General features: G+C 33.0%; 5 protein-coding genes across 10 annotated transcripts; 2 read left to right on the forward strand and 3 right to left on the reverse strand.

Annotated features, from left to right (window-relative positions):
* The first annotated feature begins 436 nt into the window (after positions 1-436).
* On the forward strand, positions 437-1,649 carry LOC18047248 (actin-depolymerizing factor 10). Its single transcript, XM_006445016.2, has 3 exons — positions 437-579; positions 1,136-1,401; positions 1,474-1,649. Exons 1-3 carry the CDS (start codon positions 577-579, stop codon positions 1,622-1,624), a joined length of 420 nt encoding a protein of 139 aa, XP_006445079.2. The 5' UTR covers positions 437-576; the 3' UTR covers positions 1,625-1,649.
* A 1,144-nt stretch (positions 1,650-2,793) lies between these two features.
* On the reverse strand, positions 2,794-6,102 carry LOC18047249 (O-glucosyltransferase rumi homolog). The gene is made up of 6 exons (XM_006445017.2): positions 5,785-6,102; positions 4,372-4,823; positions 4,074-4,266; positions 3,830-3,894; positions 3,510-3,720; positions 2,794-3,192 (listed from the first exon to the last, which is right to left on the reverse strand). Exons 1-6 carry the CDS (start codon positions 5,950-5,952, stop codon positions 2,833-2,835), a joined length of 1,449 nt encoding a protein of 482 aa, XP_006445080.1. The 5' UTR covers positions 5,953-6,102; the 3' UTR covers positions 2,794-2,832.
* Positions 6,103-8,150: 2,048 nt separating this feature from the next.
* LOC18047250 (O-glucosyltransferase rumi homolog) lies at positions 8,151-11,220 on the reverse strand. The gene is made up of 4 exons (XM_024188855.1): positions 10,900-11,220; positions 9,699-10,258; positions 8,877-9,069; positions 8,151-8,780 (listed from the first exon to the last, which is right to left on the reverse strand). Exons 1-4 carry the CDS (start codon positions 11,110-11,112, stop codon positions 8,151-8,153), a joined length of 1,596 nt encoding a protein of 531 aa, XP_024044623.1. The 5' UTR covers positions 11,113-11,220.
* A 2,391-nt stretch (positions 11,221-13,611) lies between these two features.
* On the reverse strand, positions 13,612-17,238 carry LOC18047251 (tRNA-specific adenosine deaminase 1). Of its 5 annotated transcripts, XM_024188857.1 has the most exons (11): positions 17,027-17,237; positions 16,826-16,946; positions 16,538-16,698; positions 16,246-16,380; positions 15,823-15,936; positions 15,321-15,526; positions 15,166-15,242; positions 14,963-15,082; positions 14,790-14,877; positions 14,272-14,382; positions 13,612-14,109 (listed from the first exon to the last, which is right to left on the reverse strand). In XM_024188857.1, exons 1-10 carry the CDS (start codon positions 17,160-17,162, stop codon positions 14,293-14,295), a joined length of 1,248 nt encoding a protein of 415 aa, XP_024044625.1. In that variant the 5' UTR covers positions 17,163-17,237; the 3' UTR covers positions 13,612-14,109; positions 14,272-14,292. The 5 variants fall into 5 exon arrangements, 4 of the variants coding, with proteins under 4 accessions (XP_024044625.1, XP_024044624.1, XP_024044626.1 ...); XM_024188856.1 differs by having other exon boundaries at positions 13,612-14,382; XM_024188858.1 differs by having other exon boundaries at positions 13,612-14,382; positions 16,270-16,380; positions 17,027-17,236.
* A 5,627-nt stretch (positions 17,239-22,865) lies between these two features.
* LOC18047252 (remorin) lies at positions 22,866-26,460 on the forward strand. Of its 2 annotated transcripts, XM_006445024.2 has the most exons (5): positions 22,866-23,201; positions 25,153-25,218; positions 25,532-25,619; positions 25,811-25,892; positions 26,031-26,460. In XM_006445024.2, the coding sequence occupies exons 1-5, from the start codon at positions 23,015-23,017 to the stop codon at positions 26,223-26,225; spliced, it is 618 nt and encodes a 205-aa protein (XP_006445087.1). In that variant the 5' UTR covers positions 22,866-23,014; the 3' UTR covers positions 26,226-26,460. The 2 variants fall into 2 exon arrangements, with proteins under 2 accessions (XP_006445087.1, XP_006445086.1); XM_006445023.2 differs by lacking the exon at positions 25,153-25,218.
* Positions 26,461-26,603: the final 143 nt, after the last annotated feature.

A 26,603-nucleotide genomic window follows, 5' to 3' on the forward strand; every position in this document is an offset into this window, starting at 1 on the left:
TCTAATCCATATTATATTAATCTTCGGAGAGGAAAAAAAAAAGATATCAAGTTTTATATCATTTTTAAGTTAGTGATTCAATATGAATGACTTGGGCAAGGGGCAATAATATCCTAAATTTATCTGGGCTAATTTGCATATATGAATCACGTGCCACCCTTTTAATTTCATCATTACGTATAATAAATATGCGAAGTATAAGGAAGATTAGGCTTTAAGATATTCTAATTTTAGAAATCCCGATTTTTCAACAGCCTAAATCTTAATCGAAAATCTAAAATGTACGCATAAATCCACAACGTGGCAACATCAAAGTTTGTTGTGGACGCGATCGGCTTAAAATTAAATTTAAAACTAAAAAAAAAAAAGTGTTTCATCCCATAAGAATCTCTCCTCCATCCCCTACAATTCTTTTGTTTCTCGCAACAAAAACAGTTCTCATATCATATGTCACACCGTAATCAGAAAACACTCTCTCTTGAATTCTTTTCAAATCCCAGCTCATTACTTTTCTTTTCTTGATCATTTTCTTCAATATAATAATCCTTGCGAGATTCATCTTCCATCGCAGCCAACATGGTAATTCACTCAACTCTCCCATTGAATTAATTAACCCCCTTTTTTTTTCATTTGTTATACAATTTTTAGCATATATAACACTCGAAAGGAAATTATCAAAAGGTAGCAAAAATAAATAAATAACAAGGTAACTTTAGAATGGCTCCTTCAATACTTCATTGCAGACTATAGGTTGTAAAATGCCGTAGTTCGTGTATATATACATTTTGGATCTCAATTTCTTTTGGCATAATTTTAGTCCCTTGTAGTAAAATTGAATAGACGTTGTTTGGTGATCAAATCCTGAAAAGCTAATGTGATTCCCTCAGGATGGAGCCAAGATTTCCTGATCCGGTCCAACTCCAAAACTCGTTAGAGATAGAATTAATTGTCAAATTGGAGATGAGGAGAGGTGTCTGGAATAATGAACAAAGTAGCAAACGGACGTGGCGCATCACCTGTTATATGAATATTTCAATATATCAATTTTTACAGAAATAAAAAAGTGATGGTTGGTATAGCTGAGTTAATTAGGTATTAACTTCTTCATCAAATTGATAATTTTTTATGGTGGTAGGCCAATGCGGTGTCTGGAATGGCGGTGCATGACGAGTGCAAGCTCAAGTTCTTGGAGCTAAAAGCAAAGAGGAACCATCGGTTCATTGTGTTCAAGATTGACGAGAAAATCCAGCAAGTGACAGTGGAGAGAGTTGGCAGCCCACAAGCAAGCTACGAGGATTTTACCAAGTCATTGCCTGCCGATGAGTGCCGCCATGCTGTCTTTGATTTTGATTTCACCACCAGCGAGAACGTCCAGAAATCCAAGATTTTCTTCATCGCCTGGTACGTTTGAGTCCATGCTACGAATTGTCCTTTAAACTAAATAAGCGTCATAATTTTTGTGTGCACGTACAGGGCGCCGGACGCATCTAGAGTGAGGAGTAAGATGGTTTATGCAAGCTCGAAGGATAGATTCAAGAGAGAATTGGACGGGATTCACGTCGAGTTGCAGGCAACAGACCCAAGTGAGATGAGCTTGGATATTATTAAAGGCCGAGCCCTCTAATAATTTCCTGTTATATATATATATATGTGGCCTATTTCTATACACTTGTGTGAATTTTGTCAAATTAATATTTTCCAACCATTTTTCCTTCTCTCTCTCTCTCTCTCTCTACATATATATATTAACGTAACAAAACTGAATCGCTGTAGCTATACACAATACAATTCCCCATTTTATTTTTTTGCTTTAATTTTCGTCTCTCAATATGCAAGATAATCACGTAAAAAAACAAGGCAGCTTAAATTATAATATTTACCCATTTATCTTACTAATTTGATAGCACTAATCATTCTTATGTGCAAGTGTCCTCGTTTTGTTTTAATGCGGACACGCTTTTAAGCTGTGGAATTTAATTTTTTTAATAAACTATAAAGCAATGCGATTTAATAGAATTAAAAACTGACTCTCTTAAACTACACGACTTAAAAGCGTGTTTGCATAAAAAAAAAAATGAGGGAGCCGTATTCCAAATATTAAACAATATTAAGGGCTGGTTTGGAATTACTTTTGGGAGACTTAGAAGTGATTTTGAAAAATTAAATGTTAATTCTGGTGTAATTTTTTATTTTGAAATCATTTTGGCAAAATCACCTCATCCTACAACGGATTTTGAAAAGTATGGAATGAATAGCTTTTCAAAATCTAATTTTAAAAATCCTTTTTATATTTAATATAATATCATATAAAAATTCAAAATTATCCTTACTAATTCAAAAATAAAATCATTAATTTTAAAGAGATTATTACTATTACCAATTATGTTGGCACAACTAAATAAAAATAAAATTAGTAATATAAAATATTTTAGTTATTAATTATTATATATACACATTAAAAATATTTTATATATGTGTTTATAAATGTTTAAATAAATTTTATTCAACATTACGCCCCATTTATTTGTTTACATTCTTACAATAATTTAATAGTAATATTTACCATGTATATACGATCGATTTTAAAACTCACAATACTTTTAAAAATAAATTTACTAAACGCATAACTGATTTTTTTAACAGCTGATTATCTCTATAGCATTGCCAATAAAAAGGTACAACATTACCAAATCTAGCCCTAATTCCATTAGATATTGCTAGTTCTATATCTAATTATTTTTCATTTTTAACATAAATGTACTTAGAAAAATAAATAAACAACGAGCACAAAAACTAAAAAGCTAAATTATTGCTTCATACGCCATCAATTTATTAACCAAATTTGAGACTTTCCCAGGAATCTTTCTCCCTCATTTCCACTTGTCTTTTAATCATCTCATTGTTCTCGAAAAACGCTTCAAGTGACAGCGGTTCAAAAGGAGGAGGCATCGTGCATGGAAGTGTTTCACTAGACGAATTCACCATTGACTCCACCATGAATCTTTTCCCTAGCCCATTTTGTGAGCTCGCCAGTTTCTGTGCACACACCTTCTTCCCTTCATTGGGTATTCTTGGTTCAAATTTCAAAAGCTTGGCGTATTCGATTAACAAATGAAACATGTAATCGTACACATATTTCATTTTTAGCTTCTCTTGCATATATCTGCTTCCTGCGCGCCCTATAGCCCGTGCCTGTAGTTCATTCATTAACATTTATGAATATTATTATTACAGCATCATAATAAAACTGTTTGGAAACGACGTGCATGTTTTTAATTTGCAACATTTTTTTTTTAATGATACACATTCCAATTTTTTTATTTCAAATTTCATCCTAAATAATGTGTTATTCCTTAAGCAGCTGATAATTCTTTATAAAATACAAGAAAATTAATTCTATTAACTCACCAACCAATTGATTAATGCCACATCATTTAGGATGAGTTTTTGAGAATAAAAAATTTAAGATGTGTAGCACTACTATTTTCTTTTTTCCAATAATCTGTTACCTGGCGAGTATGAGTGTTGCCCCATTCAACAGCAAATTTAATATCCCTGCATTTTCTTGCAGTTCTAACGGGCCAGTAGTGCTGCAAGGGCACCAAGCTTCTTGAATAGAAGTCGTAATATTTAGGCTCTATCAGCAAGGTCATTGAATCGCATGCTAATATGTATTTTTCACTCACCGACCATGCCTGTCCTTCTACGTAAATTTTGTATCTTCATTAAGTTAAAAACAATGAATCAAAATCTTATCAGTATAGCAGAGACAATCCTATCTGAATTTTGTAATAAAATTTGACCCAAAGAAAAATGAAAATTAGGGTACCTGTGAGTGCATTGATCTGCTAATTTTGATTTCTCAAAGCCTTGCTTTTTTTCTTTATGCCAGTCCTGAACATAGTTGTAAGTGATCCATCAAGATACAGATGAATACTAATTAATGTTACTCATGTTATAGTGACTGATATTTGGCGATTTTTTCAAAGTTTTCACAAAACTATAGATGATCTCCATATAATGGATGAAGTATCTCAATTTAAACAAAAATATTTACCGTGAAATAAAATTACCTGGACATAAAGGCGAGTTTTCCATTGATATTTATCTGTAACATTACACTTCATAAGATCTTCTCTGGCTATGGAAACGTATGGATTCCCCTTCCAATATGCATAGGGCGCCCTATTTATCCACTTTGTCCTTTTGTTTCCTTCCTTTATATCCTCCAGTATGCTATTCCATGGCCTTATATTCGTCTCAGCCCTACAAGTTAAATATAATAATGACAAAAATAAAAGTCAATGAACATCTAGCCAGCTAGAGATAGCTTATAGAAAGTACAAAAAATAAGAACTATGAAGGCTTTACCACCCCCAGAAGGACCAATCTGGGAATACAATATCCAGCGACTCCTGATCGCCACAGTAATGAAAAACAGGCGGCGGCGACGTTGAATTTGCACCTTCGTAATCTCTTTTCTTTACAACTGGCCTATCACCGCACGAAAACATAAGCTCTAAGTCCGGTACTTTCCCAGGGTACAATCTAAGAAGCTGCAAAATTCCCCATACCGTAAAAACATCTCTTGTTTGATAAGCATTTTTATACTTCTCAACATAAGCGTCTCCATTTATAATCACTAGTCTGAACTGTGCATGTGCTTTGGCTCTTTCAAGCATTTCCCTGGAGATTCCTGTGTGCTTCCATGGCTCTAAATCTTTGTGTATCCACCGGAAATATTCCGGACATTCGCCAAGAGATTCTTCCGAACTTTTGGAGGCAAATATTTCTTCACGTAGAAGAGAACCTGGAAACACAGACTGAATAACAACAAATAATATCTATGAATTATCTAACCAGGGATATGATAATATAGCAAAATTTTGAAAAAAAAAAGGAAGAAAGTAAATTATAAACAATGTTATGTTCACATTTCATAACCGATCGGTGTAGACACCATATATAAACTCGATATATATACATATTATATTTTGTGAAAATTTTGGAACCTAATTTTTTTTTAATCAAAGTAATATTATTGTGATTATAGTTTATTTACTGTGTAGCGAAAATTTTCAACTGAAACCCGACATATTTAATGATAAAATCCCATAACTAGAAGGAAGATTGGAATCCTTCACCTAGAGTTAAGGAAAGGAGGTGTGGACTCCAACTCAAAGGTTGTTGACACTGCCATGTGAATAATACGGACTCAATTAAGTGTAAATTATTAACTGATCTTAGGTCACTCTATGTTTTCTTACATGTGTCCCTTTGCATGCACTCAATATTAAGCAGATCAGATTCAGGGTTGTGTTATTAAAGTGTGGCAACTTTGAATTGAATTGCCGCTTATCATCAATTAATTGAGCTACTTTATATGAGACTAACGTTTTCAGGAAAATTTTCAATACAAATAAGAATTAATTCTATTAAAATAATTCCTTTATATTGTCAAAGTCTTCATAGTAATTATAATAATTAGTTATATGATATCTTACTCTGTCATTTATCAATAAATAAGTACTATATTCTAAAAATAAATTAATAAAGGATCCGGTTATGTTGGAGCCGCTGAAAGGTAGAATACGTTTTTATAACCACACGATCAAAATACTATTTATCAATTTACTTGTGTACTTGTGATTTGTATTCTATATTAAAACAAATCCAAAGTAGCCATTGCAATTAATAAATAACAATTAATTAAGCAAAACACAAGGGGAGAAAAAAATGAAAAAGAAAGACTACAGATTATGAAGCAAGTAGGTAGATACTTACAACATTCACCCAATAAAGGAAGGAACCAATGAAGAGGATCATGAAAAATGATAAGAAAACTGTTGTCGACGCCCATCTCTTCACAGATCGACTTGCAGTCTCTTCAAAATTGCTACGTTTTTGAGCTCCACGCTCCCAAAATCCAAGAAATGCACCAATATTTTCCATTAACTCTACCAGCTATAATTAATCTGGCTAATTCCTGCCTACTGCCTATCTAGTGAAAACTCTAAAACGCGAAAAACAAAATTGAAAATTGGTATCGATCGATGAACGCTTCAAGGTTTCAGGATAGAAGTCCTGATACCAATATCAAAATAATATTATCACAAAAATTATTGATATAAGAAATACTAAACGGAGAAGAAAAGAAAAAGAAAATGCAAAAGGAAATGGAGAGCTTATTAAGAGTCCGAAAGACTTGGTCTACTTTGTCTCGACTTATCAAGTAACTGTGGTCCCGCCGCTCTCCCTTGTTTCGGTTGTTTACATTTACCCAATTTCACCTTAACTAGTTAACTTCGACTAAAACATATATAACAGCATTTATATAATGCGTTTGTACAGAGAATGTGGCCGGTGAAACGCAAATCAGTTTACACACGCAAACCAATTAATCTGCCAACTCACAACCATCACTGCTTTGTCAGAAATTAATTTGTTCGTCAATTCGATGGTGAGAGATTTTTTACTCATTTTATTTGTAGCTTGCCTTTTTTAATCCACTCATTGATGGGTTGACAAAAACATACTTAAAAGATCCCTAAAAGGACAAGTAAAAAGGTCGGACGAGTAGAGTTCCCGATTAAAACTATAGTATTATTTTTCATTATTTACACTTTTTTTTTAATTTGTTATACACAAATTGTTACTGATATTATATTAGTTATTACAATTATAATATTTACAATCGTACTAAACAACTGGGATCACCGTCATACATTAACCCACTGAAGCACTTGTCCAAATACTTTAAACTCGCTCTAATATTCGAGGGGTGTCTACTCCACTCACATTTTGTAAGGGAGAGACTGTCTTCACTCAATTAGTTGATAATTAATGAAGAACCGAAACTAACCTCCATAATGCTCTTATAGAAGCTCGAATCATTGCACTCAACATTGTAAGTGCAAGGCTTCTCCTATTGGACCAAAGGCCCATTGGTCACACTTTTTTTTTGAATTACATGAGACTAATGCTCATATTACAACTCATATTATATGAGATTTACAACTAATATTTACAATCAGACAATTACTGGACCTAATTTACATAAATTCTTATATAGCACTGCCCAGATTTTATCCTCTCTAATATTCGAGGGATGTCTACTTCACTCACATTTCGAAATGGAGAAAACTGCCTTGATTTAATGATTAAGCAAGAAAATAAACCACTTGTCACACTTAATTGAACTATTCTTCCTTTTTAAGGTAATAAAACAAAAATCAACAAAGAAAAAAAAAAATAAGGACCTGTTCGGTCAGTAATGGTTTTGTAGCCATCATTTCATTTTTGTTTTTAAAATTTACGCGTAGAACTTGTTCGGTGGGTCACATCTTAAATATAAATCGTAAAACATACAAAACAAAGTCTGGCTTACAGTAATAAAACCCAAAACAAGTGATACACGTTTCCACCAATCTTCAAAACGAGCCATAAAAATAAAAATAAAAATAAGAAACAATACTTCTTCATCTCTCTCCCTCGTCGTCAAATCTTACCTCTAATAACTCTCTCACCTTCTTCCTTTCTCTCCCTTACCAAGCAAGTTATACATGTTACTGCTTTTTCCTTTTTTTCTCCATCATTTTTTCAATTGACTTTGTGCTTTTCTTCGATTTGCTCAACTCATTGGAAAGAAGCATCATTAGCCTTACGAATTCACAATCCTGGCTGCTATCTCGATCGACGATTGACTCTCGATGACAGCCGAGACTGAGTGACTTGCTAAAGAAAGGGTTTTTAGTAATTTTCGTACAATTTGTTCGGTCGTGTTCTCACTGTGATCTTGACATTATTCATAATTGATATGCCCCCTGCAAATTCGAACAAAGTTCTCGAGAACTATGAAAATGGCACCACTTGCGCGTGAATGACTGTTACTTTTAGAATTGTAATTAGCTACTAAAACATGTGTTTAATAAAGAAAGATTAATTAAATTTTGTGAATAAACTCATTAAAAATGACGCGTGGGGACATCTTCTACAAACATTAGGAAAGATTAAACTCCTGGAGGAGAGAAGATCCGAATCCAAATTTATACAGGATAATAAGAGAATAAAAACATAAAACATTAAATATCAAAAGGAAGATACAATAAGCTTAAGCTATCATAAATTATCGGAAAAATTATTAGTATCAATTAATTTATTTTCTTCCAATATTCATTTTCCCAGGCTTCGACTTGCCTTGTTAATTTAACTTTTGTGTCTGTGAAATTCTTAAGAGCAGAAGGATGGTAAGGCGGAGGCAAGGAGCATGGAATTGAATCACTAGGAGATTTGACCATTGACTCTTCCATGAACTTTCTCCATGTCCCCTTTGCTGAGCAAGCCATTGTCTCCGAACAAAGCTCAAGTGCCCCAGCAGGAATTGAGGGCTTGAATCTCAATAGCCTCGCATACTCATTTAGCAGATGAAACATGTAATCATACACATAACCCATCTTTAAATCCTCCCGTATGAATCTGCTTGCTGCCTCACCAATGGCCTCTGCCTTTTCTGTGTGAGCGTTGCCCCAATCCACAGCAAATTTAAGAGAAGTGCATTTGCTGTTGTCTCGGATTGGCCAGTAATGCTGCATTGGCACCATTCCTCTCGAGAAGAAATCATAATAACGTGGCCTTACGATTAAGGTCATCGAGTCACAAGCTAAAATGTATTTCTCACTTACTGACCACGCCCATCCTTCTATGTATATCTTATACCTGTGGCTGCATTGGTCTCCTAGATTCGATTGCTTGAAATTTTGTTTTGATTCTTGTCCCCAGTCCTAAAATAAATTAAAACGCGCATTCAATCAAACACAATTAATAATTACTTCAACATTTTTATTGATATATTACTGTTAAGGCAAATATTTAATTACCTGAACATAAAGGCGAGCGTTCCAGTCATTTTTGTCCGAGGCATTGCAGGTCATCAGCTCCTTTCTGATTGGGGACACGTTTGGATTCCCTCTCCAGTAAGCATAGGGTACCCTTTCCTTCCATTTGGTTCTCTTGTTGCCTTCTTCAATGTCCTTCAACACATTACTCCATGGCCTTATATTAGTCTCAGCCCTGCCAAAAACAAGTATTATTGCTGGTGTTATTTCACCTTTTAATATTTAACCAAATATTTACTCATTCACTAGTGGTTACTAGTATTTCCCACGGATCATATGGGCTAACTAAATTAGTAATAAGATTTCTTTTAGTTATACAAAAGATCTTCCCATCGAATCTAGCCTACACTCTAAATCGGAAGAGAAAAAAGTCTTGGAAACTTTACGGAAATAAATAATTCGCTTACAATATTTCTTAAAATGCACACATAATCTGTCACACTTGACGAGTAGTCAATGAACAATCAATAGAAAATTGACATGTCAAGCGTCCAACCAATGAATAATTGATAGGTGATCCGCATGCCAGTTGCTTATCTAATCCAAAATTGCATATGATTGATATTCAAACAACAAAATAATAATAATTATTATAATAATAACAACAAAAAAGCATCGAGCTTGAATATTTTCGCAAAATATATATACTTGGGGGCATTTATATTTGAAATGCTGAGTTTTTGCTAGATCGTAAAGAAAAAGGCTAACTGAGCTACTTTTGAAATCTTGCTATTAAAACTCTAAACATCATGTTTTTATTTAGATAGAAATTTCAATGAAAAATGAGGAAAAGGTGATATTTACCAGCCCCAAAAAGACCAATCAGGGAACACAATATCCAAGCTGGACCCATCGGAGCAGTATCTGAACAAAGGTGGTGGGCCTGAATTTGGGCCTCCAAAGTCTCTGGCTCGGACGACAGGTCGGTCGTTACAGTCAAACATGAGCTCCAAATCCGGCAATCTTCCAGGGTACAATCTCAGCAGCTGCAATATTCCCCACAAAGTAAACTTGTCCCTTGTCTGTATCGACTGCTTGTACTTCTCCACATAAGCCTTCCCGTTGACGATCACAAGCCTGAAGTGTGCGGTCTTTCTCGCCCGTTCGATCATGTCTTTTGTGATCCCTGAGTCTCTCCAGTGCCGTAGATCTTCATGAATCCATCGGAAGTACGATGGACACGTACTTAAATTTGATGGACGGTCAGGATTTTTGGGGTTGTGAGGTGTTGGATAGCTGTAATTGGTGGGGCAGCTTTGCGTTACATTATGTTTAGTGCATTGGAGATCAAATTCTTGTTGCTCGATCGGTGATTTTGCGGTAGTTATAACTGAATTTTGATGCACAATTCCTGAAAATATAGACTGTGGACACAGTATTTAGTTATTGAATTAATATTAATACATTTTATGGGGCGGATTTTAAAATCACACTTATTCTTAAGTCAATCCAACAATCCAAATTAAATAATATTAATGTTTAAAATTCTAGATACTTTGTTGTCGATACAGATCCCTTCTTTATATTTCCAACATCAAAAAAGTTTTTTTTTTTTTTTCCATATTGTATCTCACTTTTTATCTTTCCTCTCTATCTCTCTTTTATCATCTAAATTTTTTTTCCTCAATAATACTCAATCATCATGTTATGAACATGCAAAATGAAAGAATACCAAAAGAACTATGCACTTGAGTTTCTTATACAACGAAGGCTTATTGAATTTAGAGGCAAAATCAATAGAAATTATTAATTGTTTGAACTAATTAACAAACAAAAAAAAAATTATCGCCCTCAAAAGAATAATTTTAATATATTATTCTTATTATTAGAAGCGTTGTATTAAACATTTTCGGAGTCCAAAGTGAAGAAGGAGATCAACTAGTGCATGATATTTTCATGTTGATTTGTTATGTCACAGAAATGAGACAAAAAGGTACTAATTAATATGAATGCAAATGAAAAAAAAATTAACGGAGGGTTTAGATTTAGGAGTAGGAGGGCTTACGGAGTGGAACCAGCCAAAAAAAACTGAAGCACCAACGAAGAGGAAGAAGGTGAAGAAGGTGGCAGCTGTCTGCTTCTTTCTTGATGGTGATTGCGATGGCGCTGCAGTCAAGTGTCCATAAAGGCCTGAGGCTGAGGAGGAGCCATGCCAAATCCACTGCCATTGCCATGGCCAGCAAGTGTTCTTTTGATGTCTATTATCCTTCTTTTTCATGCCTTTGCCGCCTACATACGATTAATAATTATTGCTATACAACAATTTGGGCTTGTGTTTCATTGATGTCTTTTACTACACCTTTTTCTTCCACATAAATTTTTCTAACGTCTTGTTTAAAACCAATCAAGAAAAAAAATGAAGGAAAAAAAAGAAAATGAAAGACTTTTAAGACCGAGGAGTGAGGATAGCAGCCATTCGTTGGTCCACGCAAATTATCGTCCTAGGTGCGTTTGGGATTGAAGTGCTGTAGCTTTTAAGCTACAGCTGCTGTGAAAAAAAAGCTGTAATTATGAAACAAAAGTTAATAATATATAATAAATATAAATTTTAAATAATAATTTTGATAAAATTATTAAAGATATAATAAATTTTATATTATACAAGTGAAAAATCATATCAACATAGCTTAAAAGCTACAGCAGTTAGTGTTTACCAAACACTTTAGTACTGTAGCTTTTAAGCTATAGCTGCCCAACCTCAATTCCAAACGCACCCTAAGTATGAATGAGTCATAACTCTTTATCTCAATATTAAGTAGTTGGTGTAGAAGACTGACTAACGATGGAAACATGCCTCGCGTCCTTGTTAATGAAGGGGTTGGTTCACGTTTTATGCCCACAATTTGCTCCATAATATCATCATATTAATTATTAAAATTAATTTGTAACTTACATGGTCCTGCCCATTGTTTAATTAGTGTTTCGAGCATCCCACTCAACACGATTATGACTAATTTTACAGCAGCTCCACCGCAAGACAAACGCTGACTCTTTTACGTGCGGTCAATCAAAACAAAAATTAATGCTGCTTACAGGGGCAATAAAATTAGGCTACTGCTAAATACAATGGTCTCTCTTGGTATTTGATTAGGTAATAACTAATAAGTTCCACTAGAACTAAGTACTTGCTTTATTGTTATTAATGTTGAATCCGTGTTCTGTCTAATCTCTTTCAATTTGTAACATCAATGACAATGAATCAGACAAAAAGGTTAATAATTTAGTTTTAGGATAATCTAGTTCAAAGTCAGTCATCGGTTTAGTGACATTCACCCTGTAATTTAGGCCTAAACACGTTTAGGGCACAGTTGATCTTGTTACCAATAGTTAAAAAACGTGTGAGAGAAAGATGTTGACGGTTAAAGTAGAAGGTAACGCTTGGGTAAACTCTTTAACTCATTACGATCATAAAATCTATCGCCCGCAATTTTATTCGAAAATTTACAAATAGTTTGACAGAACAAAAACAAAACAGGCATATCATATGAAATTTTGTAGCATAACTGTCTAAGTCTTTGCCACCTGCCTCTTAATTGCTCGCCAAGAAAAATGAAATTATAAATTTCGGAATTCCCAAGTTAGGCATATGATCACAAATTTTGGAATTCGGTTTACAGACGACAGGATTAGGATTTCGCATGGCATGCGTGTGCCGAGATGACAAGTCGACGCATGAAAAAGAAAAACGACAGCAGCTTTGACTTGCGGGCAAAACTACGTTGCAACATGGGTTTGATACCCCTTTCTTTTGTCTTTTTCAAGGTTAATTATAATGAAGTCCTGTTATTGGTTATAAAAACAAAAACACTAAAAAATTTTAAATTTTCACACATTAATCCTGCACCTAAATATTTTTAATTGCATTAATACTTCTAAAAGCCATGATTTGTTTAGAATTCAAGCACTTATTCTCTTTATACATACAAACACTAGTAAATTAAAAGAAAAGTTTTTTGAATTATTTAAGTTATTTTAAATAAAAGAAAACTAAGGAAATATTTAAATTATTTTAAATAGAGTAATTGTTTAGAATTTTTTTACCCTTCTCTTAGTTAAGTTAATGAAAGATCTCAATCATATAGACGTGTACTAATAACTATTTAAACTATTGGGGTGGGGTAACAAATATTAATTTATTTAAGTGTGTAATTAAATTTATTCTTTTATTTAAGGACAAAAACTCAACCAAAAATACAAATTCATTGTTCAAACAAACAAAAATTATTTTACAAATTTATAAACTAACACTTTATTATTATTAGTAAATTAACATATTTTTACTACATAATTAAATAATTGATAATATGTTAAATAAATCTTATGTTTCCAAAAAAAAATATTAACTACATAGAATATCAAATTAAATTTATTTTCATATTTTGTACATTACATTTACTTGAGATAGTAAAATCTCGTGTTGGAATAAAAAAGATTATGGGGTTTGAACCTTAGTCACATCGGTGAGAGGAAACTAGTTGCCGTTATGTTAAATTAAAAAAAATTATATTTATCATTAATTATGGTTCGTAAATAATATACATAGTTTAACTATATAATAAATTAGTTAATTTTTTAATTAATAAGTAAATTTATTAATTTAAATAGATATTAATACATGTAAGAATAAGTCATTTAATTGGAAATCTAGTTTAATAGTGTAAAAATATATATATATATATTATGGACTTTTATGTCATAATTATAAAACTTATAATTTTTCTTATTTTACATGAACAAGAGGGGCCTTTAATGTTAATAGCCTAAAATCACATCAAAGCCATTATGCAAGCGTTGTATCCAACGGTGAATTTGAAAAAGACAAAAAAATGGGGCACCAAACCCCAGAGGCAACGTAGCTGGACCCTTGACTTGCAAGTCCCACAGCGACTAAGTGCCTTAACCCACGGGGTAATTCACCAGTCAGCAGCCACACACAAATGTCTATTCCCCCCTGACTCTGCCCCAAATATTAGGCAATTACAGTTGTTGATCAAGCACATGGGAATTGCCTGTTCTATTAGTCTCTGGAACATGCATGCTTGCAATGCGCAGGCAGGCAGTAACACACATGTTTACCAATATGTTCTTTTTTCAGTCACGAAGCATAACAATAGCGAGGTTTGAACGACTTGTTTAACAACAGCTTTACTCATCTTGTCAACAAAATTGCTCAAAGCTGATCAAGGCTTTCCAAGTCTTAACATTCTCACTGCATCTGCACCACAAGGAGAAGCAAATATAAAAGTGAAGTCTGTGTTTGCTAACTTTAGATCATTCTTTGAGAACATCAGGCTATGCACCCGAGTACTAATCTGCGTGTCCTTTCTAGTTCCCACTTTCAAATGTCAAGAGAGTTTAATGACTCCATTCAGTTTACCTCTCTCCTTGGAAGAAGGCTTCATATCCCAAGGGTTTTTAATGGCCAGTTATTAAAAGGTGGTCCTCCTTTAAAAACTTTTGAGGCTATATTGTATGCTTGAGCACCGTCCTGCAAAGAAATTTCATATGAAACTACTTAGAAGACAGAAGCTATTACTAGTTAGCAGACAAGCATTTTTGCAATTTCAGAATATATTATTAAATCAGTGAAATTACCAAGGATAAACAACAATTAGCCAGGGGCTAATGCATTAGAGATTTAGCAATAGAAATGAATTCCAGGATAAGAATCTCACTCCGCCTTTCACATCTAGTGACAACCATCAGTCGAAGATAACAAAAAGTTTGATTTCAAATTAATAGAAACGACAATCTACATCCAACTTCTTTTTAATCACAAGAGCAGAAAAAGAGATTTTACAACTCATAACATGTCACAGTGTAAAGTAACAATAAATTCGAATGAACCAAAAAAAAAGGGGCCATTCATTTTTAAATCCAGAAAATCAAAACTACCTTGAGTTCTCTATAGGAAATATCAGCAGCTAGGCATCTGATTTTGCTTTCATGCTTCAGAGACAAAAAAACCTGCAACAATCGATTTCTAAGGATGACAAAAATAGCAATGGTTAAGATAACGATTTTGCCTCATATGAATATCTACGGAGCATATATCTGTCACAGCTTACTTGCATAAAGACGACTGAGTAGATGGAGAAAGAGCTCCTTTAGCAGAGGTGCCTTGCTTTCTTCCCGTGGTTCCAAGAATGACTTCATGCAGGCCGGACTTATTCCAACATATGGAGTACCTGCGAACCAAAGCATAGACCAATATTGAACAAAAAAGCACAACAGAATAATTTCAAGACTTTTATCAAATTCAATAAAATACCCGCAAGTTAAAGTGGATGAAGCAGTCTCAGAATGCTGAAACTCCTCCGGTGGTACTGATGCCGCCAGAAAAATTGGCTGCCAATGGCATTATGAAGAATTTTGTCATTACCCTGCTCACTTTCCAAGTTATTGAAACACCAACACTTCACATACCTTATTAACTTGAAAGGGACTCGATAGTTCCTCTGATAATGGTAAAATTCGATCATACAAAGATCTTTTCAAGTGCTCCTCCAAGGGAAAATCTTCAGAAGTGTTAGGGGATCTTCCAACAGTAATGGAAGAGAGGTAAACAGGTTGAAGAAAATAGGAAAGCAAAGCTCCTGAAATTAGAGGAAGAATGACCTCATCATTTAACTCTAGCCAATGCAGAAACAATGTGCATCAGCTGAAATATCATTGTCTAAGGAAGTAGTAGACATAGAATGCCATATTTCAAATGCATATGTATGCGAACTTAGAGCTAAGTAGAGATATTAACTCTTATTGGGCAGATGACTTATGTTATGCACTTAACTAGTCTGCATATGCCAGAAGGCATGGAAGCTTTGGCAATATGGGAGCACCATTTTACAACAAATTACTAATTATGCTACTTGTTGACTGTGATTGGAGTAAAAATTTTGAAACGCTCATAAATTGTAATTAAACAGACCTTGAACTCCAACAGCATTCCAACGAGCTATCTTATCTGAGCAGCTAACTGACAATGTTGTATCACCACGACCAGGCTTCCTCTGCACCCTTCCAATGTGTTGCAGGCTATCATCTGCAAGTATATACTCTTGTAAATTCTTTGAGTAAATCAGCCTCTCATGTCAATCTTATTACAATAAAACGTAGACACCCAAAAAAAAAAAAAATGCCAAAGCTCTATCATAAAAAACATATTCAAACATCATAAGAAAGAAAATAAAATTAGCCATAAAGATTTAAGTGGTACAATTTAAAACATTGGCAAGCATTAAAAAAAAAGAAGAAAGAAGAAGTGGAGCAGATAGAACATAAGTTACTCAGAAGACAACAATCAACTAACATAAGAATGATCTGGAGAAAAAAATTTAAATTCCATGACAACCATTATTTAAATTTGAAGCCTCACAAATCCCATCTTTGGAACCATTAAGTTCATCCACAGATGACAGTGAGTTGCCTTCTCTTGAGAAGAAATTTCTCGGTGCAGAATGACATGAACTGAGTGAAGCGTCCCCACCTATAAGAAAACAAAGAAAAACATCATTAGCCTTTTGGATATACATATACATATATATATAATTAATTAATTAACTAGTCCAAAAGAACAAATACAATTACGAAAACAAAGAAATAAATAAATAAGGGGGGAAAAAAAAAAGAACACCAAACATTACATGGCAACTGTGAAATGTATAGATGAAGTTGCCAGCCCTCTCTGAATCTGTATTTCCCTGTTGGGCCCAATTCGAAAAGAAAGTTGTTGAAAACATCATCTCGCAGACCTTCTATTCCATTACTGCATTTCTGCTTGTTCAAAACCTCAGTATAGAAGAATCTGTGTTGTTATAATATGAAAAAAAAAAAAAAAAAAAAACTCAACTGGGTTATACACTTATGACATCCGATACAATTCCTGAAGAAATGATTTAATGATACAAATAAACCCACATAAAAAAATAAACCTCAGTAGAGCTCTACGGGCGACGATTTCAGCGTGCGAGTCATTGACAATGTCACCATGGGGGCTCAAGAGCGAACGGCCTATACATTTTGTTCCCGTTCCAAGAGCAACAACCTCCAAATCTAAAATTAAACAAATTAACTACCAATCGCCGGCTCTTTTATTAAAAATAAAATATGAGAGAAAGGAAAAAGGAAATGACCTTTAGAAGGAGAGGAGATGAGAAACGCAGCCAAGACTGTAACTTCACGTCCTTGAGGCTTCCCCTTCTTCGGCAGTGACTTGTATTGCCACAAAACCTTCTTCGATACTTCGTCTCCCCAGCACTCAGTATCCATGTTCCATCACCACGTGCCTTCAAGAGTCAGCGAGAGGTAGACCATCGAAAATCTCTGACACGTCAGCAAAATTGGGTCACGCACAAGATTTGGATCTTAGCTAATCAGTGCTCAAGCACGGACACCCTATACAAATGTATCAAGTCCGGTTATTAACGGGCCAAATCAGTCTAACCCATTTACGAACAGGCCGGCTTTGGGATTAGCCCATTAGCATTCATGTATATTTAATAATTTTCTCATTCTTAGTTCTTACCGTTTTCTTATTTTTATACGTAAATCTTTATTTATATCGTTATTATTAGGGATGACAATGGATTGGATCTGATCCAAGATTCACGTGATTCAAATCCAATCGGATCAGATTTGGATCGATTTAAAATAGATTTGAATCGGATTTGCATATTAATGTGTGGATCTAAGACGGATCTGGAACATGTTTGGATCTATCTTAATATTTAAATCTATATCCATATCCACTCATCTTTTATTTTAATTTAATTTTAAAATTTTCTTAACAATTATGGAATTATAATGATAATAAATTTTATTCATAGCATATTAGTGGTATTTACAATGCATTTAAACTCTTAAAACTTAAAGGTTAGTTTTGTAAATTTAAATGTCAGCCAGCCCCAAAGCATGTACATGCAATATTCAAATCCAAGTAATACAACCTAGCAATTTATTTTATTATATTGACCAAATAATTTTTAAGGAATATAGTTATTCATATATTTAGTCAAATATGGTCATAATAAAAATAATAAATGATTGAATATAAATCATATTTAATTTATATATCATTATTTAATTTATATATCATTATTTAATATTATAGAAATGAGGGTGGGTGTGTTGTGGATATTAGAATGATGGAGACAATAGAATATGAAATTGATGTTACTCCTGCAATTACTTTTGAAAGATATTTTATTATCTTTCTTATTTGTTTATTTCGGTGTAAAAATATAAGCTACAATATTTATTATATTTTTGAGAAAAATTATATAATTTATTTGTTATCAATACATTTAGCCTTCAATTTTCATTCTAAAAAATTATTACTTTTTAATTGATGAGTTTTAGAATTCATGACGGATCTAGAGTAGATTTGGATTTTAATTTTTTTCGAATTTGGAGCAGATATATATATTTATTTCTTTTTTGAATTTGAATATGGGGCGAAAAATATGGATTCATGACAGATATGGAGCAAATACAGATCTTAATTTTTATTGTGGATCTGGATCTGGAGTAGAGTAGATCCAACCCATATCTGCCACATTGCCATCCCTATTATTATACAGATGTTTGTTGGGCAATTGTATGATGTCAAACACCAAAACTTATTTTAACTAAAATTATTTTCTTATCTTACGTTACATTTTAATTTTGAAAGCCTATTCTAATAGTACAAAGAGATATTATTTACTTTGCTCTAATCTCGATCACTTTATGAATGAAAATAACTCTTAATAGATGGTTATTACACTCATCCTCCTCCTTTTTACCGTTGAGTTACATTTATAATTGGGGTTTTTATCCTCACGAACTATTGTTTGTGTTTTATATTCAAAATTTTATCTAAAATAATAACGGATCAAATGAATTGGTTTGATAGTAAGATATAAAAAAAATGAATAAATTTTATTTAATTTTTTTGACTGAATAAAATAACAGGTTGGCTTCAAATAACAAATCTTAATCAAACACAAAAACCACTTCAACGCCTGTGATTTTGCCTTTTCGATTTGGGAATCATGAAATTCAAAAACTAACCTGTAAAGCCGACCTTTCACATTTATTAAATTAAAATCTCAATCATGGAATTACGATCCCTTTTTTTTTTTTCATCATTTACAGATATTTAAGAAAATTAAGATATTAATTCACAGATACTACCACACTGGATTAGGTTGTGGAATGAAGGGTGCAGGAGAATTTAACAAAACGACAGTTACATTTAATTGATTCTCAACAGTTGCGAAACAGCACAAACCAACACAACATCTATTAACTTTTCAATCCATCAAATTCAATGTAACCGTATACATAATTTATATACGCTGTAAGCCCCACACATGTTCTGCAATCAGCACAACGCTGCTGTCGAAAACTAGGAATGGAGCATTTCACGCTCATGTAAGCTCGTGTAGTTACCTCCAATTTAATTCTTTTTATATTCTGTGTAGCTTTGTCCATTTGTAATAAATAGGTCTCTGCTCCATGTAAATGACCAACTACCCCTACAATTGAATTTAGTCATGCAAGTTTTTGTAGTATTGATTAATTTCAAGCTTATAAATTCCGTATCATAATCCTAAATTGATAACTTTTGAATTGTTACTTATTATTTGGTGTTACATGATTAATAAATTACTACAAAATTTTTTTACAGAATTTTCTAATGTCATTATCAAATCATACATTTCAAGTTATGCCTTTTTTTTTTGCAACACAATTCATGTCGCTAACTCTAATGTTAAAATATAAAATTATTAAAAAAATAATAATTACCTAATACATGACCATCATTAATTAGCATCGTACATAGGGATGGCAAAAATCCCCACGGGGACGGGTACCCTCGGGGATTTTTCCTATTCGGGGAGGGTATGAGGATAATTTCATACCCAATTTCTTATTCAGGGAGGGGACGGGAAAAATTTTTTATCCAATTTCTTATTCGGGGAGAGGATGGGGATGAGGTGGAATCCCCATCCCCTACCCATTTCCCCATTTTAATTTTTAATTTTATTTTAATTTTTTAAAATTACTAGTAAATAAATTATAAAATTTAAATTATAAAATTATAAATATTGGTAAAAATAAAAAATATCAAAATATTTATATTATTAAACTTTTAGGCCTAATTAACTAATTAAAGTCTTAAATTTTTATTTAGGACATTAAAAAGACCGAGTAGATTCTATTAGCCAAACATTTTTTTTAATTTTAATATTCTTTAAATATTTTAAACTTAAATCTATTTTTTATTTATTTTTAGATGTTATAATTGCCCACAACGAATCATAATTTTAATATCTAATCTAATCTAATCTAATCTAATATTTACTTTTGATTTGCTCCGATTTAACTATTGTGTTGTAAAAGGAATAGTCCACATTTATAAAGTGCCCACGCCACCATTGAAAAAGTTAATTTTGAATCTAAATTCGATTTTATTTGTAACAATTTTGTATTAAACTATTAATTTGTTCATGATAGTTTGTAAAAGAAGTTTGTATTCCTAGCATGTTGCGTTACCTACTAATTTAATGTATGTGACTTTTGTAATAGATATTAATTTAAGATATATTTTGAACTTTACTTTTATTTGAATTTTTTATTTTAATATGATTAACTCAAAATTGAAAAAAAAATGTATTAGTTATTCGGGGATCGGGAACCTTCGGGGATCCCCTGTTATTATTCGGGGAAGGGATGGAGATTCTCTCAAGTAATTCTGACGGGGAAGGGGAGGGGACGGGGACATACGCAAAATATCGGGGATAGGTACGGGGAGATCAGTCCCCTCCCCTCCCCTCCCCATTGCCATCCCTGATTCGTACATTTGAGATGCAAGTCTATATTCCTAATTTGTAAAGTTTTAATTTACTTATATATTATAAGTTTGTAATACGAAAAGATACTTTAGTAAGTTCAAAAATTTTACCCAAAAAATATATAGAGCAAATAGATAAAGTTTAAATTAATTTTTTTAGTTCCCAAATCTCGTAAGTTCAAATTCGTAGTCAATCAAAGAAAACTATTTGAAAACCATTTAATTAAACCTTTGGGTACTGATATAAGCCTATTTTAATATAAGTAATGATATAGCCATGAATATTTTTATATAAATAATGTTGTATAAACTAATGTAATATAATGTAATTAGGTAATTAAAACTATAAAGTTCTTACACATAGTTCTTTGTTTTAGAAAATAAAAAGATCGAAGCATAATTGCTAACTCTTTGAGGAGTTGGGCCTTCTACAACTCAATAATGAGTGAACAAACTTGTTCAATGTCTTTTATTCGTGCCCTAGGGTGCTTATGTACAAGTGCATTACAACTATGTACCATGAGGAAAATTGCATTACAACCACGTACCATAAGGAAAAACTAAGAATAATAAAGTAGAAAAACTAGCAAAGCAACTAACGATGTGTCTACGGCACTAACAAATTTTACTTCACTTATTCTTGACTAATAAAAGAAAAAAATGACTTATTATTGACTAATTCAAATAGAAATAAAAATATATTTGTAAAAAATCACTTGCGTGATTTATTTTTATTGTTTATCCTTTTAATCAATCAATCATGTTAGAACATATCGACGTATATAAGTGTTTGTAATTGTAATATTATAATTTTTAAGGGTGATCTTTTACCTACCCCAAATGATTGACGTGTTCCGCTGCACATCCAATTTCATTAGTTTTTCAGTTATTCCCAACAGCTCCATTTGATTTTTTCTTGAATGACCAAAATGCCCCTTTCTTTGAATTCAAATAAGTTTTACTACATAAAGCGTAGTCCAACATTTTAGATTTATGCTAATGTCCTTAAATAAAAGGTTAATTACATAGCACATGCCTTTATTTTTTTAAAGTAAAGGAAAAAGATTTCATTTTAATTGCAATTAAAAAACTTCTTCTTACAAATCCATTGTCAACATTAATGTTTTTCCGTAGAAAAATCTTATCAATTTATAAAACACATGGCCACAAATAAAAATTTAATAGAGGAAGATATTCTCGTCCACAAAGAAATCTGGATATAGAATAAAATAAAAATAAATTAAAAAAAGTCATAACAAATTCACTATGATTTGAATCACAATCAAATTTGTCTCTTCCACAACCATTTTCATCGTCACAAAATCCTTATCCACCACCATATTCTTCAACCCAATTTGTAAAATTACCCACGAATCATTAATCAGAGCGTTTGATTTTAAAAACATAAAATAAAATTGAAAAGAAAACAAAGTAAAAAAGAGATAGAATTGAGGAGAATTTTTATTAAAATTAACTGAAGGCACGGGATTGCAAGTCTACCCTGCACCATCAAACTGAGCTGAAAAAGTAATAGAATTGGGTGGACGATGAAACGAGTCAATTTCGTTGGATGCACCGTACAAAATGTCAATTCATTGAGGAGGTTAGGCCAAAAATTACCCTAATTTTTTAATATAAACGGATAGGCAGATTATATATCCTTATTTTAAGAGGGATGTCAATGATAAAACAACTGAGTGAATTCGTGAAAGCACGAGTAATGCGAGCGCGTGGGAGGATGAGATAGTCGCCAGCGAGCATTTTTATTGAAAGGGTACGACTCATTGAAGCGAAACTTAAGTCTGACGTGTTATTTCTTTTGGCTCTGTCTTAAAACGCTCCCGTATGGCACATGCCGACACCGCAGTTTCTCAAGTACTGCTCACACGTGGCAGCATAATAGAACGTTCCCGACTTTACTGGTCGGCAAAAAGCAACCATGCTCAATGCTTTGATGTCAATATCTCTCCGAAACGAAACCAAAGAATGAAGATCCACCGTTGGATATGCTTTTTTTCCGCGTAAAATCAGCGGGATAACACAAGATCAACGGTGATTAGACCATGTGCGTACTCGAAATAATCGAGCTCACATGACAAAACATATTTGATTGTTCAGCTACACTCTTCGAGTGAGAGACGCTGTATATATATTATATTACGTTGAGATTAGAGAGAGCCCCACTGAGGGAACAGAGCCATATTGCACATTATTGAAAGAAAATATTGAGAAGCTAATCGCTTTGTCGTAGTGAGCTGTATACGCGAAGTCTCTGTAGACGATAATGGCAGAGGAGCAAGTGAAGAAAGTAGAAGCTGAGACGCCAGCGGCCCCAGCTCCAGCTCCAGCTCTTGCTCCAGCTCCGGCTCCGGCTGTCCCCAACAACGACGTCGCGGAGGAGAAAGCTGTTACTCAATTACATGATCAAGAGAAGCCTGTTGATGACTCCAAAGCTCTCGCAGTAGTTGATCGTAAGCTCTCTCTCTCTCTCTCTGCGAACATAAGTATATAATTTTAATTGCTGCTATTTTAGACTATTTATTCTTTAAATTAATATTGAATGCTTTTACAGGACCTGAGAAAACAAACAGCTTGTATCAAACGAGCTTAATACAATTAACTGACTTATGGAGATTTAAATTTTCATTGTTTTTATACATAAAAATAAATAGAAAATATTAAGCTCATAGTTTTGATCATTTGCGCCTACTCTGTTTTTTGAAAATTTAAAGAGATTAAATGATGGAGTTTTAGTGTTCAATTCAGGATTATTTTTCTCAATTTTGATCCATTTATGTTTAGTTTTGTGTTTTCTGAATTTGATTTCTTTCTTTTTCCTTTAATTTTATATAAATGAATATTTTTGTAGATTTAATTTTATATAAAAAAGAAGATTTTAATAATAATAATAATAGAAAAAGACACATGAATATATTTGTAGCCAATGAAATTTCTTAAGTACCCTTTGTCTCATAATAATCATTAAGGTTTTTGGGTCTAATTTTTATTATTGAGAATCCCTTTTTGAGAGACAGCTTCTCTCCGGTTTGTGTGAAAAAATCATTTCTTTTTCTCTGTTGATCATTTTTGCAATTTAATATCAAAGCGTTAATTTAATAATAATAGAAAAACACACATGAATATATTTGTAGCCATTGAAATTTCTTAAGTACCCTTTGTCTCATAATAATCATTAAGGTTTTTGGGTCTAATTTTTATTATTGAGAACCCCTTTTTGAGAAACAGCTTCTCTCCGGTTTGTGTGAAAAAATCATTTCTTTTTCTCTGTTGATCATTTTTGCAATTTAATATCAAAGCGTTACTTTTGCACATAGAATACTTTTATTATATATATATATATATATATAGCGGATTAGGCATAAATCAAGATGCTTGTCCACTTTGTTCCATGATTGATGACACTTTAACCAACAACTTATGAAAAGCTTACCGTATTCTATGCATGCTTTAATTAGATGATGGAAGAAATTAACCCTATGCTTTACACCATAGGATTCCAAAAGGAGAGAAAATGATGGGTTTAATCTAAAATTAATGTTGACGGTAGGGTTGATAACAGCTAAGATTCCTTTCTAATTGCTGACGATTGGACTTCCACTTTACTAGATTTTCCATAATGCAAATTTGATAATTATTGTAATTAGTAAATTTAGCATGCATACAAATCTCATCATATTACTAACTGTCTACTATACAAAATACTTGCAATGTACAGCAAAAAGATTTCCCTTTCCCTACGTTAGCCTACTTTGACTTGGCTAATGGCTATTGCTTTATTGTAGAAGTTATTGTGTATTGTAAATATTCATGTAAATCATGTATTGGTATCCCTTGCTTTAAGGGATCAAAGCACAAGCCATATCCTCAATAGGTTGGAAGGAGATCCTATGGTTTCTGGGAAAATCATTTTCTTGCAACATATCATATGTAGGAAGAAACGGGAGTTTACAATTTCTCTTGACTGTTCTTTCATAATATTGAAGCCACTTATATTTCTTTCCTCCAAAGAATGGAATCTGGTGCACAACCAGGTGAAGTTGTTTTACCAGACCTGCCTCGCATGAGCTTGCAATTAGAGGGGTATTATCCTGTTCAGTCATCAATAAGAGGGGCTTATCATGTAAACTACCTTGAATGATGCTAGCTTGCATGCTTTAAGCATGTTATTTAAAGACTAAGGCCACCCATTATACCATAAGATCTGATAAAAACATACAATAATAGTTACTGAAAGGAAAAACTCATTCTAAATTCGAAAATGGACATCCACTTTCATGCATTTTCCTTTGCTAGGTCAAAAAATAATGTAAATCTAGTTCTTTCATAATATGGTTAGTGTTGCATATGTATTTTCTCATCGGAGTACTAGATTTATGTATTTCCATATATTGCCTTTGACAGAAACTCCAGATTCGGCCAAAAAGAAAATTTCTGGGGAAAAGAAAATTTCTGGATCGCATGATAGAGGTAAGGTTTGGGAGTACTTCTGAGAACCTATTTGTTATCTTCTTTATCATGACAGTTGCATAGAACAATCAAATGTTTGCATTAGAGATCACAAGACAATTAGCAAAAGAAATGAGCCAATAATCCTTTTTCTTGCATCTAAGTTAGGGCTGCAGATGTAAATTGTCACATTTTCCATTATTCCAAGTGACTATTGTTTTGCTTTGTTTCTTGTCTAAATTTTCTGTGGAGTGCAGTGAAATGTTTCAATTTTAATTGAATATACAGAAGTTCCTAAACGAATAACATGTGGTTTCATGTTATGCTTTTTCAGATGTTGCTCTTGCAGAGGTCGAAAAGGAAAAGAGAGAGTCTTTTATCAAGGCATGGGAAGAGAGTGAAAAAACAAAAGCAGAGAATAAGTAAGGCTTTCCCTAACTTGTCTTTCTTTTAACAAAAATGCTAGGACTGGTATGCAGCAATATTATTACGCTGGGAGTGCTAGTCACCTTTAACTTAAACATTTTAACCAATGATTAAGCAAAAAATATAAATCAGTTCTTTTCCGTCTGGGATCTGATTTTGAATGAGTTGTGTTGAAAATGTTGAACAGGGCTCAGAAAAAGCTCTCAGCTGTTGCTGCATGGGAAAATAGCAAGAAAGCATCTCTAGAAGCCAAACTGAAAAAGATTGAGGTAACTTAGCCCCTCTTGTGTATTGTTGTACATCTTTGGATTTTTATTTTATTTTTATATCTACTTTGTGGAAGCAACCAAACATGATTCTGGCAGCTTCAAGTTTACATTCAACTTAAGTATATTAATAATTGGTAGGAACAACTGGAGAGGAAGAAGGCAGAGTATGCTGAAAAAATGAAAAATAAGGTAGCTCTAGTTCACAAGGAAGCAGAAGAGAAAAGGGCAATGGTTGAAGCTAGACGGGGAGAAGACGTTCTTAAGGCTGAGGAGATAGCTGCAAAATATCGGGCTACTGGGACCACTCCAAAGAAGCTCCTCGGTTGCTTCTGAAATCAAATTGTTTTTGCAAGTGGTATATTTTTTGTGTTTATGATTATGACTCCCAACTTTATATCTGTATACTTTCTTGTGTCATTGGTGTGCTGTTTTGTGTGTAAATCTCAATGGAACTAAAGCAAATGATAAGATCGAAGTGTTGTGGAATAGAAGTACTATCTGTCTTTTTATTTGTTTGAAACAATAAATATGACTTTCTTAATCCAAGTTCAGAAGCCGTTACCTTTTACATTCAATTTCATTTATTTACTGAACCGTTTCCTCAAAATTTTTGTAAAATCTATCTGAACATTGTTCATTGATCAGTTTGCTTCTTCTATTTTTGTAACTAAAATATATGAACAATGTCCAAATTAGGAATCTGCTAGAGAA

The sequence above is a fragment of the Citrus clementina genome, unplaced genomic scaffold, assembly GCF_000493195.1.
Source record: "Citrus clementina cultivar Clemenules unplaced genomic scaffold, Citrus_clementina_v1.0 scaffold_3, whole genome shotgun sequence".
NCBI classification, from domain to species: domain Eukaryota; kingdom Viridiplantae; phylum Streptophyta; class Magnoliopsida; order Sapindales; family Rutaceae; genus Citrus; species Citrus x clementina.